This window comes from Pteropus alecto, unplaced genomic scaffold (assembly GCF_000325575.1).
Source record: "Pteropus alecto unplaced genomic scaffold, ASM32557v1 scaffold52, whole genome shotgun sequence".
In the NCBI taxonomy this organism is placed as follows: Eukaryota; Metazoa; Chordata; class Mammalia; order Chiroptera; family Pteropodidae; genus Pteropus; species Pteropus alecto.
In genome coordinates, this window is record NW_006433941.1 from 3,745,227 (window position 1) to 3,764,623 (window position 19,397).

A 19,397-nucleotide genomic window follows, 5' to 3' on the forward strand; every position below is an offset into this window, starting at 1 on the left:
CTGGGTATTAGTGATGTCCACAGTGTCCTGTCCTTGACAGCCCTGCTCAGCTCCTGTAGACTCATGTCTATGGTTTCTTTTATGAAGTCAACCTATCTCATATTTGGTCTTCCTATTTTCCCGCTGCCTTCTATTTTCCCAGCATTATTGTCTTTTCCAAAGAGCCCTGCCTTCTCATGATGTGCCCAAATTAAGACAGCTTCGATTTTGTCATTTTTTCCTCCAGTGATGTTTGAGGCTTAATTTGCTCTAAAACCCACTTGTTCATCTTTTTAGTGGTGCAGATTATCCATAGAGCTCTCCTCCAACACTGTATTTCAAATGAATCAGAGGTTAGTATCTTACCCCTATCCTTTTACCTAGATACTGAGGATAGATAGGCAGTTAAAGAAGGGAATGAGAGGATTGATTATAAGGTTCAGGTTCACTAGTCTCCTTTTGGACAAGGGCGACGGGGAGAAAGAAACAAAACAATTTTAAGTTAAATATCAGTGTCTACATTCTAGTCATTAGAATCACCCAGGGTGATTAAATCAGAGCCTATCTAAGACTCTTTTTCATATACAAAATGAAAGCTCTCAAGTTTTTTAAAAAGTGTATCTAGTAGGTGCTCAAAAATGATAGTTGACATTATCATTGTGGTGGTAATTATTGTTGTTATAATTATATCATGAGAGACTTTTTTGTTTTCTTATCCACAGAGTGTAGGATTTGTGTGATGCTATTGCTAACATCCCTTCTAGCTTTAACAATCACTGATTTTAGGGGTCTCTGGTGAAACATCTTAGACAAAAGACCATGCAAGGGCTATAAATGGGGTAGCATAATTAACTCTGGAAGCTCAGTTGCTCTTGATGGGTTAGATCTGACTCAACTTCCCCTTTTATATGTACAAAACAACAACAGCAACATAACAGCAACCCAAATAGTTTATTCTAGCATTCCATTTATTCAGTTTCTTTACAGCCCTCACTCCCAGAAGCACATTAAAGATTGGGCCATCAAACCATTGGGCCCTACCAGTACCCTAGAATTCAAGTAACTTTGAGACCCTTACACACACATTCCCTTGGCTTCATTCCTGGCCACTCTGAACTTGATGATCTGTAGTTGGGGTGGAGCACATTGTATTTGCCCACTGTTTCTGACCCTTCTCTTGTACCAGACTCTCATTGTCTCATCTGGCTCTGGTCCTAGCTCTCCATGTGCTCCTGATGGCTTCACACAGGGATAACCTGACAGCATCTTCTGCCGCTACTGTGACTCTCACCCCCACTGCTCTGGGACTTCCATACTGACAATGCCCTGAGGTATGTATGAGCAGCCCTGAAGTACAAGAGAGTTAGCCTGTGGAGTGAATCACTGATCAATGGGAGATGACAGGTGAAGTTTATATAGGTTCCTGGGGCACAATCCTACAGACTCTGCAATCCTTCCCACTTAGTGGCAGCCCACTCTATAACACAGTCTCACATTGACTCCCCTCTTCCCCGTTTCACTCCCCTTGTTGGTCACTCTTGTTTCCTGACACTGTGCTCCTTAACATAGCCCTGTCATGAGCCCTTTGTAGTAAGCTTTGCTTTAAAGGGAACCCAGTTTATGCCTAACAGAGTGGTTGAGATTTTGGAATTAGAGTACTCACCAGTATGACAGCAATAAAAACACTATTGCTGATGATGAGTGGAGGTGCAAATAACCCCATGCAAACAGGGGTAAGCCTTGCATGTCACAATTACTCAGATTTCACCTGTGATTAATGAGATAAAGTTTGGGGATAGGTGGTAGCTGTGGCACTTAAACTGTATGGAGGCAATGATATTTTTAGGACTGTAGAGTAGTCTAGCTCCTAGTTAAAGAAAGAAAACAGTAGTCTCTGGGTAGCCAATTGCCAATTTCAGTCACACTAAGAAAGCCGCAGGGCCCCTTAAAAGCAGCCATAGGACAGACATTTTGCAGAGCAGGCCCAGGAGTGGCAGACTTGAAAAAGGGACAGAATGTATAGTCTTGACAGTTCTCCTAGTCAAAGTGAGAGATCTGAGCTGTGAAATAGGAGCATATCAGCAGATAAGCCTCAGAAGCTTGAATCTGCAGACTCCTCAAGCCCCCTTCTTTTCCACAGAGGAGACTGTATAGCGACCTCAGCTGAGGCAGATGCCCTGCAAAATGTCATTCATTCTGCTGAAATCCACCTCTCCACTCTTGATTTGTTTCAAAGCAAATAACCAAAGTCATGCCTCCACAAAGCTTGAGCAAGGAAGTCAGTCCCAGCTCTGGGAGAAAATAGCACACATGCCAAAGGACTCACAGGCCCTGGCTGCTGTGTATAAGAAGAGACAAGGGGTCATGTAGAAGAGTAGATTTTGAAGCTGTTGGATTGAGAAGGGAAGAAATATAAGCATGAGTAAGGGGAGTTTTTTCCCACCTGGGGGCCTTCATCCACAAGTCACAATCCAGAGCTATGGCAAGAATACCCTGAGCTGGGTGAAGAGGTATCTCGGGCCCAATGGTGACTGTAGAAGCTAGCAGCAGCAATGGAAAAGAGCAAGAGGTGGAGACCCCTGTCACCTGTTACTTTTTTAGAGGAGATGGCAAAGTCCAACTCCTTGAAAGAGATATGGCTGATGATCCACTGGCAAGTCCTTAACAAACATCCTGGTGGAAAAGAGGTTCTGCTGGTGCAGATGCAAGTGAAAGCTTTAAAGATGTAGGCCACTCCTCTGGTGCCAGAGAAATGCTAAAGCAGTACTATATTGGTGATGTGCATCTGAATGACCTTAAAGCTGAAAGTGGAAGCAAGGACCCTTTGAAAAATAACACATGCAAAATTTGCTAATCACATTGGATTTTTCCCATCATAGATGCTATTCTCTTAGGTTTCTTGTATCGTTACTACTACATGTTGGAAAGCAAATCCTCTTGAGTAGGCCTTGTTGAAGTCTGGAAAGCATATCCACTTAGGAGTAAAAACTAGAGACTTGTTTGAAGGCTATAGCAGTGCCCTGTTCTCAAATCCTACTAGTTGTATTCCTCCCGCTTGGAACCCAGATGGTTTGCCAGGTATCCACCTCAGACTTGGAGACAGCGTCCTTCTTTTTCAGAGCCTTACTCCCAAAGCACCTACCCATTGTTCTGCACCATTTCCAATGTTTCCTCTCTTCACTGGTTTCCATGAGCACCTTTATATTATAAAATTATCTGTTAATAGTTGCAATCCACACGTCCTAATGACATTGCTCTTTGGTAAAATGTCTTCTTTACAAATACTTTGTACATTAGACAGTCTTAACATGGCAGCACACTCTGGTTTTGAAGCTTTCCTTTTTTCATTTTTCTTTTAAGTACATATTATTATTTTTTTAATTCTGGAAAGAAAAAAAAAGAATACCCTGAACTGGTCTTAATAGACTATTGGAATGGAAATTGGCCTAGGAAAATGAGGAGGATATTACCAGAACTTCCTTGGCATAATACTGAGGAAAGGTTATACGGGTTAAGGAGGTGGGGATGTTGGAATTGATTTACTGTGTAAGCCCTGAGAACCCATCAGAGGACATTGCCTTATTAAGGCCATCGACATCTCTGAGTTGCTTGATGGTGGCAGCATAATTTTGGCTAGTGTGGGTAGTAAGTGGTGCTACTATCAATGAGAATAATGGGATTCTGGAATGACAGAGGCCAGTTGACTATATTTAAGTATCAAAGGAAGGTGAATATAATTATTGTATTTGGAAAGTAAGGCTGGACTAGCCATCAGGGTTCCTTGACTGATAGGGATCTGGAGAGATGGCTAATGGATCATGGTGCTCCTAGTGGGGAGAAAGATTAATAGCCAATTAGGACATGCTTATTTATATAACCTTTAAAAATTCAAGAGCTCATGAGCAGAAGGCTAATGTTACCTGTCATGATGAAAAATCATATTCCCTCCCAAATCCCCAGGCGTAAGTCAGTTCACAGGCCCAGAGCTCATTGTTTGAAAGGGAAGCCAAGCCCCCTTAAGGAAAAACCTTGCAACACCACCATACCTACATATACATACATACATACATACATACATACATACATACATACATACATACATATAATATTTTCCCAGTCATTTTACTATAGGAAAGAAGCATGAGAACTACACAAGATGACAAGCTTTATTCAGAGTCTGCAATGTGCTGCCAGACAATGGGTAACTTTCAGAACAAAGGAAGATTTCTATGAAATTACTAACAAACTATTTACCCACACCATGAAAGGAAAACAGAGTCTTTAAGTCATACCCTACACAAAATAAACCCAACCATTCATTCTCTACAGCCATTTCATGGAGAATATACAGAACAAAGGCTGAGATTACTAACATGCCTTTCACACTGCATACCCTTACCATCAAAGGAAAATACGGAAACAAAGTCTTTAAACTATAATTTGCAGAAACTAAGAATCAGATATAAACTTAATTCCTCGAAAACTTTGGCTTTCTCTCATTCTCTGTCTTCAAGAGCAAACCATGCTCTGTCTGTGGACCGTTATTGCTTCTCTAATAAACTTTTCTTTTTTTTCTAACTCTGGTGTGAACTTGAATTCTTTACTGTGTTTCCTCTTTCTTGATGTAGAACTTGAGTTTCCACTTAGGGGAATTTATCCTATCCTGCATCATCTTTCCTGGAAACCATGAAGAGATAGAAAGACACAAACATGATTCACCCAGGTACTCCATGACTCCCCTCTTTTTTTAGATGGTGACTGGGAACTCATCCCCAGCCATGTAGATCAAATGGCCTTGGGCAACGGCTGACGCTGTTCTGGGGATCTGGTTGAGGTCAACCCTCTGACAGAGCGGGTGTCCATCGAACCCGCCTGCCTTTACTATTTCTCTTCCTCTAACTTCCCTGAAACTTGGTGCCTCTCATCAGAATTGCAAAGAAGACTTGCTGAGGGACCACCTCACCCAGACCCCATATTAAGACTGCGCAGCACCTTTTGACCACAACAGGATGGGTGAGTCCCTGGAGTCTTCTGTCTCTTCCTCTTGGCCCCTTGCTTTCATTTCACTGGGAGATTAAGAGAAAATTTTATATAATATATATATGGTTAAGCTAAACAAGAATAAACATAATTCTTGTTTATTCTCGGAATAAACATAATTAAGTAAATATATTTAAATATCAAAAGTAAGCTAATGCAAAATTAGACTTCGGTTTTCTCCCTCTGTTAAATAAGTGTTTCTTGAACTAAGGAGGTCTACTACTGACATTATGGAAAAGTTTTCTGAGTAGAAAACAAGGATTTTGTGCTTCATCAAAATAATTTTCTGTGTTTTATGTTGTCTTAATCAGGTCATTGGTTACGTTAAAAAAAAAATCTAAATCTCCACAATAGTAAAAACTAAGTTTTGCTAATACTTATGTGAACGTCTATATTTTGTGCCTGCTAGGTTCATGTGCCCTTCTCAATGTCAGTATAAGCCAGTGTAAAGAATGATTTGGCCGTTTCTACCAATAACCCAGATAAGTTTAGGAATGAATTCGTTACGCTGACTCATGATTGCATCCATACTGAAAAGGCTCAGATCCTAGGGAAGGCCAGGGAATTTGCTACCTATCAAGCAGCTAATGAGGCAGTCCCAGAACACAATCCCCAGTGGAACTGTGAGGATGGGAGAGATCGGCTAAAGATGGGTCACTTTCTTAATTGCATATTGGAAGAAATAAAAAAAGATGCCAAACTAAGCCAGCGACTTATATTAAGGTAAAAGAAATTACTCAGTAAAAGGACGAGAATCCAACCATATATCTTAACCAGCTCTCTAAGGCTTTTAGAAAATATACTAACATAGACCCAAAGTCTGATGAGGGCCGGACACTCCTGGCTATGCATTTCATAACTCAGGCTGTGCCAGTTATTCAAAGGAATCTCCAAATTTGGAAGCCGGACCCCAAACCCCATAAGCTGCCTTGGTGTTAGAGGTCTTTAAGGTGTTCAGTAACCAGGACTGGGCAGAGGAAGAAAAGAAAGGAGAGTAGAAAAAAAGGTGCAAAGTTTAGCTGACATAATGCAGGGACCATCTCGAGGTGATCTTAGGCAATAAAAGCCTTTCTGGCCAGGAGGGCCTCAATCTTGGTCAACATTGACAGGACTGGGGCACAACCAACATGCATGCTGCAAAAAGGAAGGGCACTGGAAAGGTGTGTCCATTCAGTCCTGGAAAGGGGTGAACCTCCTAAGCCCTCTCCCCTCATGGCTAGCTTCTCAGATAAGAGAACTACCTCCTACAATTGAGGAGGCCCAAGCATTCGCTGGCTCTGGTCCTAGAGAGATCCACTGCCATTACGACAGTGGAGCCTCAGGTCACCCTTGGCATGACTGTTAGGAAAACTGAATTTTTTTTTAAGTTTCTTGGGGTAACATTGGTTAATGCAATTATATAATTTTCAAGTGTACATTATAATTTGACATCTATATATTCTATTGTGTGATGACTACCCAGAGTCCAGTTTCCTTCAGCTACCATATATTTGATCCCCTTTATCCACTTCACCCTCCCCTAGTCCCCCTATATTAGATCTCTTTTACCCTGTCTACTTCTTCCCTCCTCCCCACCCCCTAACCTCTGGTAAACTACTAGTCCATTGTCCATGTCCCTGAGTCTCTGTTTGTCCTGTTCATTTATTGCTTTTAGGTTTATATCCCACATATAAGTGATATCATGTGATTTTCAACTTTTTCTGTCTGGCTTATTTCACTTAGCATGATTATCTTGAGGTTCATCCAGGTTGTCGCAAATGGCAGTATTTCGTTTCTTCTTATGGCTGAGTAATATTCCAATGTATATATGTACCACAGCTTCTTTAGCCAATCATCTATCGTGGACACTTTGGTTGCTTACATGTCTTGGCCACTGTGAATAGTGCTGCTATGACCATCGGTGTGCAAAATATCTTTTTGGATACGGGGTTTCAAGTCATTGGGGTAAATACGCAGTAGAGAGATTGCTGGATCATGTGGTAGATCAATTCTTCGTTTTTTGAGGAAACTCCATAATGGAAAACTGAATTTCTACTAAATACTGGGGCTGCCTATTCTATCCTGACCCTTCCCATTGGGCATGTCTCCAATACTGATTGCACAGTGACAAGAATAAAGGGCCAGCCTAAGGTAAGATAATTTACTCTTCCCCTTATTTGTGAGACTGCATCTAAGATTATAGCTCATTCCTTCCTACATGTTCCTAAGTGTCCCATCCCCATAATTGGTTAAGACTTATCTAAATTAAGAGCCTCCATCTCTCTTCAGGTGGTGCCACACAAGTTTCAGTGCCCCCTGAAAATGGGATTCATTCACTGGCTCTTAGGACTCTCTCGGATACAAAGCTACCTGTCCTTCCTAAGAAAATCAATACTCAGATGGCAGAGTCAGTAAAGAATGTTACTACTCCAGGGGAGACAATTAATACTGAGCCAATTAAAATAAAACTTATAAGACTTTTAATATCATAACTTGTGGCCCAGCATTTGGATTTTTGCAGCTTGAGCTTTGAAGCTGCTTACAAGGTATGACTTTGCCCTTTTGAGTTCTGAAACTGCTGGCAGATTGTATTCCCCTATGCCGATTGAACTGTTAGATAAATCATATTCCTTGCATTGTCAATAAATAACCCTCCCTGTACTATAATTGTGCGATCAAAAAACCTTTTTGTTCTATAAGTTTGGGCTGAAACAAGGATTGATAAAAGCTTAATCATATATTAGCCATTGTTCTCATCTCACAATCTCACTTGCTTGACCATTGAGTCAGATGACCGTTGAAAGTCCAGTTGCCTTTACTTATCAGAAAACAAATGATGTAAGTTTATGGTCTTGTTTCCCCTAGCAACCCATCTCTTTGATTATCAGCTACTCGTGACTTATGCCTTTAAAAACCTTACTCTATTCTGTGCCCCCCACCCATTTCAGAGTATATTATAGGTTCATACTAAGGCCTATATTCCCTGGTTTGCAAATCATTATCTGATTAAACTATTTAATTTTCAGAAGGATTCTGAACTTTTGTTTATAGGAGGTAGGATCTTTAGGAGGTGATTAGGTCATTAGGGAGCCCTCAAGAGTGGAATTAGTGACCCAAGATTGCTCTCTCACACCATCTGCCTTAACGAGGGCACAGAGAGAAGACAGCCATTTATGAACCAGGAATCAAGCCCTCACCAGATATGAATCTGCCAACACCTTGGACTTCCCAGCCTCCACACCTATGACAAATACATGTTTGTTGTTTAAGTCACCAAGTCAATGGTGTTTTTGTTATAGCAGCCTGAACAGACTAAGACAAGCAGCATACAAAAGTATTGTTTGACTTATACAATTAAAAGAAGATCAAGCTCGGATATCAGAAAGCTGATGTCACTTCCATGATAGAAAAATCATGATCTTTCATCAGTTTCCAAACCTGAGATTGTTCTAAGATCTAGACCTAACAATTGAAAGGGTGGCTAAATGTCTTTGAGGAAAAACCCCAAAATGCCACAACAAATATATATTGTAGATATTCTCCCAATCTTTTCTCTAAACAGGCCTTCAGTCATTTACCAGAATAATTGTCAACTGAGAAAAAGAGAACACTCAGATCCTTCAAGGGGTATTGGATTTAGGTTCTAAGCTGATACCAGGGGCTTAAAACATTATTGTGGTCTCCGGTTAAAGGGGGAGGGGGCAATTTGAAGATCCTGTGATTAAATAAAGTCCTGGTCCCAAGTCCATCTTAGCATGGTCTGATAGGTTTGAAGACTCACCTTGTGGTCATTTCTCCATGATCTCATGGCCCCATGAGGCGTAATCAGTATGGACTTTTCTAGCATTTGACAGAACCCTCACATTGGCTCCTTGACATGCTGAGTGAGAGGCATTAAATTTTAAAAAAAAAAAAAAGGAAAAAGCAAAAGAAAGGCCAACTGGAAGTTCCTGAAACTTACCCTAACCCTTGGCCAAGGTACTAAATCAAGAAACACTGTATCCTGGGTAGAATGATAGATTAGTGCCTCCCTCAAAGAGTTAAAGAATCAGTGGCGGTTTCCATTCTACTTTCTATTTCATTCATTGGCATATGACTCCTGCAAAATTCAGATAGATCATGATGGACGATGGTGGAATGCTATAAATTTAACCAAGATGTAGCCCTAATTTTTATTGCTATTCCAGATTAATACAGCCTCTGACAATCGGTATGTGGCTATTAATTTAGCAAATGCATTATTTTCAAACTCCATTGAGGAGGATCAAAAGAGGTTTGCTTTTGGGATGGAGAACTCATTTGGGATGGAGAACAGCACAAATTCAGTCTTGTCCAGTTCATGTTAACTCTAGTGCTCTCAGTGTATTATTCACAGTCCTCTAGAGAAACAGAAGAGAAAGAGAAAGGAAGGGAGGGAGAGGGAAAGGGAGATTGATTGATTATAGAGAATTGGCTCATGTGATTTTGGAAGCTGAGAAGTCTCACAATTTGCCATCTGCAAGCAGGAGAAATGCCTAATTGACTCCGAGTCTGAAGTTCTGAGAACTGGTGATAGTGTAAATCTCGGTCTGAGGGCCGAAGATGATATGTCTAAGCTGAAGCTGTGAGTCATAAAAATGGAGTGAGCTCCTCCTTCCTCCATCTTTTGTTTTATTCAGGCCCACAATGAATTAGATGATGCCCACCCACACTGGGAAGGGCAATCTACTTTGCTTCCTCCAATAATTCAAATGCTTATCTCATCCAGAAACACTCTCACAGACACACCTGGAAATAATGTTTAATTATTATTAATTATGGGCACCTTGTGGCTGATCCAACTGACACATAAAATTAACCATCACACTATTAAAACAGTCTAAGCAACACTGTCTAATAGAAATATGTGAGTCATATATGTAATTTTAATAACCACACGAAAAAAAAATGACAAAAAGCAACAAGTGAAATTGATAATATATATTTACTTAGCCCAATGTATCTAAAATATTATCATTTCAACATATAATCAACATAAAATATTAATAAGATATTTTACATTATTTTTTCAAACCAAGTCTTTGGAATCAGGTGTGTATTTTACACCTAAAACACATCTTCATTTAATTACTCACACTTCCAATGCCAACTAGTTATGTGTAACTGGTAGCTACCATATTGGACAGTGCAGGTCTGAAGAATACTTCATTGTCTGGACATTCTGCAGAACACCACACTGGGGCACTATATTGATGACATCATGCTAATTGGATCTAGTAAGAATGAAATGGTATTCTGGATGCCCTGGTAAGACACACAGATGTCAGAAGGTGGGACATAACCCTTACAAAAATTCAGGAGTCTGCCATACTTGTGAAAATTTTAAACCTGTTGGATGTGTGTGTAGAAAAGAATTTAACCTTGCCCAAAGAGGTCTGGTCTTTGCCCTCAGCTACTGGGCAGTCATTTCTAGGCTCTTGGTTGTCATGGCTTATAAGAGTATTTATATTTTGACTGAGGGCTTTGGGCCAGCCATATACAATAGCAGCAATGTGATTTGGGGTGAGGAGTTTGGGTCATGCTGTATTAGTGTAACTTCTTGAGGGGCTGGAGACTGAGAGCAGCCACAAGGGCAATCAACTATGTGTATGTGGCAGAGCCCCAATAAAGATTTTGAACACCAAAGCTCTTGAGTAAGCTTCCCTAATTGGCAATACTCCATATATATCATTTATCAGTCCTAGGAAAATAACATTGTCCTAATTGCATGGGGAGAGGACAATTAGAAGCTGTATGCTTGGTACTTACCTGGATTCTGCCTTTCTTCTTTTGGCTGACTCCAATCTTTATCTTTTAGCTGTAATAAACTATAACCACGAGTTTAACAGATTTCAGTGAGTTTTGCAAAGTCCTTCTAAGAAATTATCAAACTTAAGGGTCGTTTTGCAATTGGTGTCAGAAGTAAGGCTGATCTTGTGTGGACTGTGTCCCTTAACATTACTGTTGGTGATTTTCATGTTATTAAATATTTGTTTACATTTGTCCATATACTTGCCACTTTCTTTGTTCTTTATAACGGCCTCCTTCTCAGATTTTCCATCTGATGCCACTTTCCTTCTGCCTGAAACAAATTCTTTAGACTGTTTTAGTGAACTCTGCTGGTGACATATTTTTTTGGTCTAAAAATGTCTTGTTTTGTTCATCTTTGAAATGTATTTTTGTTGGGTATAGGATTCCAGGTTGGTAGTTACTTTTTCCAGCACATATTAAAGATTTAATTTCACAGTGTTCTGGCTTCCACTGAAATTGTTGAAAAAGTCAGCTTTCTGCCTAATGAAATTCCTTTAAAGGTAATCTGTTTGCTCCCACCCCCAATTATTTTTAATATTTTTTTGAGTCTCACAATTTTTTAACTTTATTTTGAAGTAATTTTAGATTTACAAAAAATTTGCAAAAATAGTTTAGAAAGTTCCTGTGTACAGTTCACTCAGCTTCTCCTAATGTTAGCATCTTTCGAAACCATAGTACCGTTATCAATTAACATTGATACATTAATACTAATAAAACTACATGCCTTATTAGTATTTCATCAGTTTTCCCATTGATATAATTTATTCAATTATTTATTTATATCACTATGGACTCATGAGTATTTATTTTATCCTATGGACCATAATTCACTATGATCATTATTTATTTTGTTGTTTAAGCTTCACTGTGTTCATCACTATGATCATTATTTATTTTGTTGTTTAAGCTTCACTGTGTTCATCATTAGTCAGGGATAATGACAACTGCCTTACACAATTGTCATAAAGATTAAATGGTATTTAAAAATGTGAAAATATCCAGTCCAGAGTACCTAGTAAATAAATGCTAGCTCCTTTCCTTTCTTTCCTTTACAGAAAGGAAAGCCACGATAATTTGGAGGCAAAACCATTTTAAATAAGTGGAAATCTGAATTTAAAAATTGTCTTTTAATGTAATGCAGGTGTTCTACTCTAGGATATTTAAAGCAACAAGATTTTAGCTATCCCAGTGTTGCTTAGTGGAGATCATTTGGGATCTGCCTATAATGACTATATAAGATTGATTTTTTCCTCCAGGGATGACTTTATCATTTATTTATTTATTTATTTATTTATTTATTTATTTATTTATTTATTTATTAATTATTATTATTTTTTAGTCTTCCTAGGTGGTCTCCCATCCAGTACTAACCGGGCCTGGCCCTGCTTAGCTTCTGAGATCAGACGGAATCAGGCTTGTTCAGGGTAGCATGGCTGTAGACAAACATTTTAAATTGTAATCATAATGTGTTTATTTTAACGTCACCTACTGACATGATTTTCCCTGCATTACAGAGATGTAGAGTTTTCTTAAGACATTTCAGTTGCTTCCATGTCCTGGCCACTGTGAATAATCCTGCTATGAACATCACTGTGCAAATATCTTTTGAGATATGAGTTTTCAAGTCTTTGGGGTAAACACCCAGTAGAAGGATTACTAGATCATATGGTAGATCAATTCTTAGTTTTTTGAGGAACCTCCATACTGTTTTCCATAGCGGCTGTACCAATAAGATTGATTTTTAATCAGCATGCCCGTGATTTGTATGAAAATAGGTGCTTGAGGATACTTGAAAACAGACTGTTTTCTTTAGTTCATTTCCTCAGAAATCTTGTTTATGTTCTAAAATTGCTTAACAAAACTATTTTCAGAAATAGTCTAAAGCATGTCTTAACCCTTTTCCTGTTTGCTCAGATATAACTTATAGATGATAGCCCTAAACTTACCCTCAAAGTTTTCATGAAATCTCTCTCTTTTATTATTATTTTCGCATTGCTCTAGCATATCAATAGTCTTTGGAAACAAATGATATCATTCTATTTATAGCATTCTGTTTTCAGTAGTTTGATCACTGAAAAAGTCAAATTCTAGAAAATGCAGCATTCCTAAGCAAGCTACACTTTTTTTTTCTAAACAGGAAAAAGAAAGCATCACACCAGCAATTGCACATATCATCATTCCTAACTCTAAATTAGTGAAATCATTGATTCATCTTTAATTCCCAAGGTTATGGTAGTGAATGGGCAAAATCCAAGTTTTGCTTCTCCAAAATTAATTTAAAATTAGGTTTTTAAAAGTTTTGGGCAATCTTTGCTTTTTTATTTCCTGAAGTTTTGTTATTAATAATCTATGTGTGGGTTTCTTCTTATTTATTTTATTTGGAGTTCATAGTGACTCTTGAATTGGTGGGTTGATTTCTGCCATCACTTCAGAAAATGGTCAACCATTAATTTTTCAAATATTTTCCTCTTCTACATTCATTCTCTCTTTTCTCTCATTCTGGGACTTTGATCAAATGTATTGTAAACCTTCTCACTATATTCTCCATGTCTCCTACCCTCACTACATGCTTCATTCTGGGTATTTTCTTTTGACCCGTCTTCAATTTCACAAATTCTCTTTAGTTATAACTCTACTTACAAATCCATCTTAGCTTATAGTTTCAGTTCTAGAATTTCTAACTGCTTCTTTTTCATATCTACTTTGTTAGTTTTCATCATCTCATTAGTTCTCTGCCCAAATTTCGAATTTCATCTTTTATCTCCTTGAACATAGTTAGCACAGTTATTTTAAAATCTATGTCCAATAATTCCACTATTAGGAGCTCTTGTCATTTCTATTTCTTGTCATTTCTCTTGGCTCTTTTTCCTAATATCTTATTTTCCTAATATCTTATCTTGTTTCTATTTCTTGTCATTTCTCTTGGCTCTTTTTCTTAATATCTTATTTTCTTGTGCGCTTGATATCTGTGATTGTGTGCCAGACATTACATTTGAAAAATTGTTTGTGGAAATAATTTGAGAACTTGGATGATGTTATCTTATTCTAAGAGGATTTATTCATTTGCTTTTATAAGATACTTGGGGGCATCAGCAATCAAGATTTCCTTAATTAACCATTAGGGCTTCAAAATTTCCTGGGCCACCCAGATGACTTGAAGCTGGGTTGCAATCCCTGCAAGAGCTGGTTTACTTCTGGTGTAGTCTTTTCAGAATCCCAAACCAACTTTGTCCTTTAGTCTGTGAGGCTGTCAAAAGCATTGCTCTTTTTAGCTTCTCAATCTTTTTCATGAACAGTGAGTTATTCCAGTACAAGTGGCCCCAAATGCAGTACTTACTTTGCTAGATTTTTTTTTTCTTCTCTATCTTCACCCGGAAATCCTTTATTATCTTTTTATTGCCCCAGTGTCTTTTAATGATTTGTTCATGTTTTTAAGTTTTTCTGAGGCAGAGCCACAATTTTTAAAAAATTAATTAATTAATTGTTTAATAGCGACATTGGTTAATGAAATCCAATAAGTTTCAACTGCACACTTTAACAGTAAGGCATATATATATATTTATACTGTGTGTTCACCTTCCGGGCCACAATTTTTTAGAGATGACTTTTATAAAGCTATCGATGCAAATGATTTTGAAAATGTAAAATATTGAGTTAAGAGTTAGTCTTTGTTTAGACAGTTAAAATGAGAACTTTAAGATATTAATACGTATTCCAGCTCTTGTCATAAATCTGAGTTTGTTTTTGTCTGTTTTCTAAAAAGAGACAAGTAGCTTTCTTCTCCTGTATTATCAAAAGATTTATTTGAATAGTTTCCTTGAGGTTATGAATGTTGATATAGAAAACTACATGTTAGAATGTTTGTTGTAGAACCATATTAGATTTGTAAACAGTGTTCGTCATAAGAGATTAATTTTATTTACTGGCTTTCTGATAATTGACTTGCTGATTCTACCTCACTGATTTGTAACTGATACAACTGGTATAAAAAGACTGTGATGATTCCCTTAAAATTAAGAGTATAATTAAAGGAACTCCTGGTAAAATTTATTTTTACATGTAAATTAAAGTGACTCTAACAAATTAACTTGGAACTGCAATGCAGAGTATCAGTCTACCACATTAAGTATTCAGGCTAATGAAATAGTCTTGCTTATTTTTATATTTTTGTTTTATTTTAATTTTATTCATATATGGGTCATCAAATTTCAAAAGATTAAATGACAATACTCTTAAAGCTTCTTTAAGCATATAAACATTTTAATGGGTTATGATTAGAGGGCATTTGCACTGTTAGATATCACTTTATACTTGCCCAATAAACAGATACCCTATACTGTGACACTGGATAAATGAGTATTAGCTGGAGGAGGAAGGAAAGATAGGCAATATGGTATAAGCAAATGGCTTTCGAGTCAGACTGACAGTGATTGAAATCCTGTCTTTATCCCTTACTACCTTCGTGATCCTGGGTAAATTAGTCTGAGCCTCAGAGTCATCATTTGAAAACTGGGGATAATGATGGTAGCCATCTCACAGGGCCTTTCTGAGGGGAGAAGGTAAAGAATTAAGTGAGGTTGAGATTATAAAGCACTTAATACATTCAGAGCACATACAAGTATTTAATAAATAAATAAATATGGCTATTATTACCTGACTGAGAAGTATTCAGCAACCTGGGGGAATAAAGGCAGCTCTGGAATTTCTGCTAGGAGGGGCTCAAGAGCAGCAATCACAATGGAAGTTAGGGTAGGACACTGCTTTTACACTGATTCTATGCTTACTTCAAGAGAATGAGGAAAAAATTGAGGAGATACTGAGAAACTACAAGGCTCCTCCCATATCCTGCTGCTCCTATCCCAGAGATATTCAGGGGATTTCTTTCACTATCCCCTCCCATCCCAAACAACTAATCACTCAACAAATACAAAACAGCTGCTGCCAAAGGATTGGCCTCCTGGAAGAGAACCAGAGAAGGGTGGTGCACTTCCTTGCTAAGAGTGTAAACACTAGATTGTGCTTACACTAGATTCCACTTGTGCTTACACTAGATTCCACTTCTCCCTGTATACAGACTCTGTGGAGAAATCTCACTTAGCACCCCAGCCCCGCTCCTCCCTAGCTTCAGCCAATCTCCACTTTGGGAGAAAGGTGGGGTGGGGTGGGGTGGAGTGAGGGCGGGGCATGATCCGTGGTTCAGCAAAGTAGATCCTCCGGAGCACAGGCTGGTATTCTGGGACTTTTCTGACTTCCAGGAGCGCTACTTACTCAGACCCCTCTGCAGCCTCTACTGAGGCCTGAAGGACACAGATAGACATCCATTCTCAGCACCAGCTCTGGTTGAGGATACACTGGGGCATGGAGAGCCTCAACCAGTCTCTCTTGCTCCTGTGGGGACACTCTCCTTAACCAGGGAGACCTTGGGCTTGACCTTGGGCTCTGGAGGCTCACTCTCTAGGTTTGAAATTCAGGCTTCACCTTTAGTTAGTTTGTGACCTTGGGCAGGTTATTTTTGTGTGTCTAGTTTTCTCCATACCAAGATGGGCTCCAAGGACTATTATTAATCTAGTGGGTTTAGCATAGTGCCTGCGCATAGCATTCTCAATAAATATCAACTGTGATTACCTAATAGGCCCCAAACTAAAATAGACTAATCTATTAACTTGCTTTGGTCAAAAGACCCCGGGTTCTAGTTATAGTCTCAATATCGACACACTGATCTTGGACAAGTTGCCTCTTCTCTCTGGATCGCAGTTTCCTTATCAGTCAAATGATGGACTTAATAGATTTTTAAAATACAGTCAACACTTATCGAGTTGCTATCTTCTAGGCCTCTTCTCTGCAAAACTTCAAGGTTATAATTATTACCCAGTCCCTGATCACACTCGCGGGGTGGTGAGGGGCACTTAAAGTGGGGAGGCTTGTTCAACTCTGCTTTAGGGGTAGTCATCAGATTCACGGGAAAATGGCACTTGAACAAGATTTCAAGAATGATTCACTGGAGTTTGCCTGGTAAATACTGGCGAGGTTTTTGTTTTGTCCTTTTCAAATTGCTGAAAATAAGACCACTCCTTTTTTATTGCCGAGGTCATTAATCGAGGGAGTCAGCCGAATAAAAGCAGGGTATAAGCCGCCTAGTTCGCAACCCGGGACCGCCTAGAACACGCGCGCCAGGGAGCCGGAGGAGGGTTCTGCTCTCCTGGGAGAGAGCAGGGAAAGGCAGTGCACGGTAAAGCTACTGTAGTCAGCCAGAGCCTTTTAACCTATCTCGAATGAGAAGTAGGGTGGTGCTAAGCTGTAGCGTGGGGTCGTTAGCTCGGCCTTCTAGAAGGACATGCTCTGAAAGGTGCCCACAGCCAGGCGTCTAGTCCTGAGTCGCCGCGCCATCCCAGTTCCAGGGTTTCTCGCTTCAGGAGGGTTAGTCTTGCAGGAACTGGGCCTGCACCAGTCACCAGAAAGCTGAGGCCGATGACCTCTGCGAGCTAAGAGCATTTAAGTTCGGTGGAAGAGGCGCCAGCAGAACACGCGCAAGGCCACGCGGGCAGCGCGGGAGCCGGCGCGTGTCCCCGCACCCATCAAAGGAGGCGGGGAGGGGGCGGGGCCGGCGGCGCGGCCTCCCGTGAAGCCCCGCGCGAGGAAGGACCGGAACTCTGGGCGGGCGGCTTGTTGATAATATGGCGGCGGGAGCTCTCTGGGCATCAGGAGGAGGCGGTGGGGCCCACACCCGGAAGGGTCTCTTTTCGGGCTAGTGCGGCGAACGCTGCGGACCCGGAAGTCCGGGCCGGTTGCTGAATGAAGGGAGCCGGGCCCTCCCCGCGACAGTCCCCCCGCGCCCTCCGCCCCGACCCGGGCCCCGCCATGTCCTTCTTCCGGCGGAAAGGTAGCAGAGGGGGCCCCTGCGGGGAGCCTGGCCGGGCCTCAAGGGCGGCGGTGGGGATCGTAGGCCTACAAAGGCTTCCTCCTGGGCGGTGGCGAGGCTCTAGGCCTCCGCGCAGACGCCCCCTAAGTGCTTCGCTCTACTCCGGGACTCTGCAGGGAGGGAGAAGGTGGCCTCTGCGTGCGAGGTCAGAGGGGAATCGTCCTCTGGTCCAAAAGTGTTTGCAGAAACATATACAAACCTGATACCTGTTTGGGTGTGTGTGTGTGCGTGTGTGTGTGTACACTGTGGATCAAGAAAAATGAAATTCCTTTAGTACTGTGTTGTAGAAGTCTGACTTTTAAGAATATTGACGATTTTATCTAAAAGCAACACGTGAAAAAATTGTTTTCTTCAACTAGTGCTCTTTTCCAGTTTCTCCTTTTTTGGGGTAAGGGGAGGTTCTACTGTTTCTAACATAACATTGCTAAAAGTTTCCTAATGAAGAATACTTTTTGTGATGACTTAGTAAGTTACTAACTACTTAGTACTAACTACTGGAACACTAACTTTATAAACAAACTAGTTATATTTCTGATTTTCAATTTCAATAATAGCTACCCAGTTTTTAAGTAGAAGCAGCCTGATTGTGTGTGTGTGTGTACTGGATTGGTGCATTTCATTAAAATACATATCCAAAGTGAACAGCTGTCTTTTGACATGATGGTGGTTCTTGTATCAATTTTTGCTGGTTCAGAGAAAATGTACCAGACCAAAAAAACTAGTTTTGAAAAAACACTAATCATAGACTCGAGCTCACATGACAGCTCTGCCATCTGTTAACCTGGGGGACAGAAAAGTGTAACTGTCTTTGCTCTCCTCTCTCGACTAAGCATTAGATAATTCCTAAAGACTCCATTCAACTCTTTAAAGAATTTCTTTAAAGTACATACAAAGTTTGGTGAATGAATGAAACTGGTAAAAGTGATGAAGTAAGGTACTTTTGTGTAGTCAATAACTCTAATTTATTTAACAGTTTTGAAGTGGTTAGGCGTTTTTGTCTTTTTTTTTTTTTTAACGAGGAAAAAAAGTGCCCTGTGTATATTGAGACACATTACATGTTGCACAATAGACTGTTGTCTCTATTTATTCAACAGATATTTTTGAATGTCTACTGTTTGCCAGGCACTGTGCTAGGTCCTCAGTGTAGAGCACTGAGCAAGTCCTTGTACCCACGGAGTTTATTGTGTGCTGGAGTAGACAATAAAACAATCAAAATCTGTCTCCCTCCCTCCCTCCCTCTCTCTCTCTCTCCCTCCCTCCATATTGAATAAAGTGTTATGAAAGAGATAACTTGACCGAGGAAACATTTAGATTAAATGTTAGAGAAAGGCCTGAGAAAGTGACCTTGAAACTTAGAGCTGAGGGATCAGCAGGGATAACATGTAGAGGCCAGAGAAGAGCAGTCTAGGCACAAAAGAGCATGTTCAAAGGTGGTGAGGCAAGAATTTGGTGCCCTTCAGAAAGGAAAGATGGCCATGTGACTCAGGCTTAGAGAGGTGGACGAGGATCAGATGATTCAGAGCTTTTTAGGCTATGGTAAGATTTTATTCCGGCTGCAGAGACAATATTAAACATTTTTAATAAGTGATTTTTGTCTTATTTGATTATTTTAAAAGATCATTCTTGATGTTTTATGGAGACTGGATGTGAC

General features: G+C 39.9%; 1 protein-coding gene and 1 pseudogene across 2 annotated transcripts in view; both read left to right on the forward strand.

Annotated features, from left to right (window-relative positions):
- The first annotated feature begins 2,497 nt into the window (after positions 1-2,497).
- LOC102895316 lies at positions 2,498-2,920 on the forward strand (annotated as a pseudogene).
- Positions 2,921-17,457: 14,537 nt separating this feature from the next.
- Positions 17,458-19,397, forward strand: part of AKAP10 (A-kinase anchoring protein 10) — an 81,816-nt gene continuing 79,876 nt past the window's right edge. For both annotated transcript variants that reach the window (XR_003045303.1, XM_006908415.3), the window contains exon 1: positions 17,458-17,707. Coding sequence is in view for 1 of the 2 variants with exons in the window: in XM_006908415.3 (XP_006908477.1) it covers positions 17,620-17,707 (88 nt within the window). In the remaining variant the exon portion in view is untranslated. The remainder of the gene's footprint in view (positions 17,708-19,397) is intronic.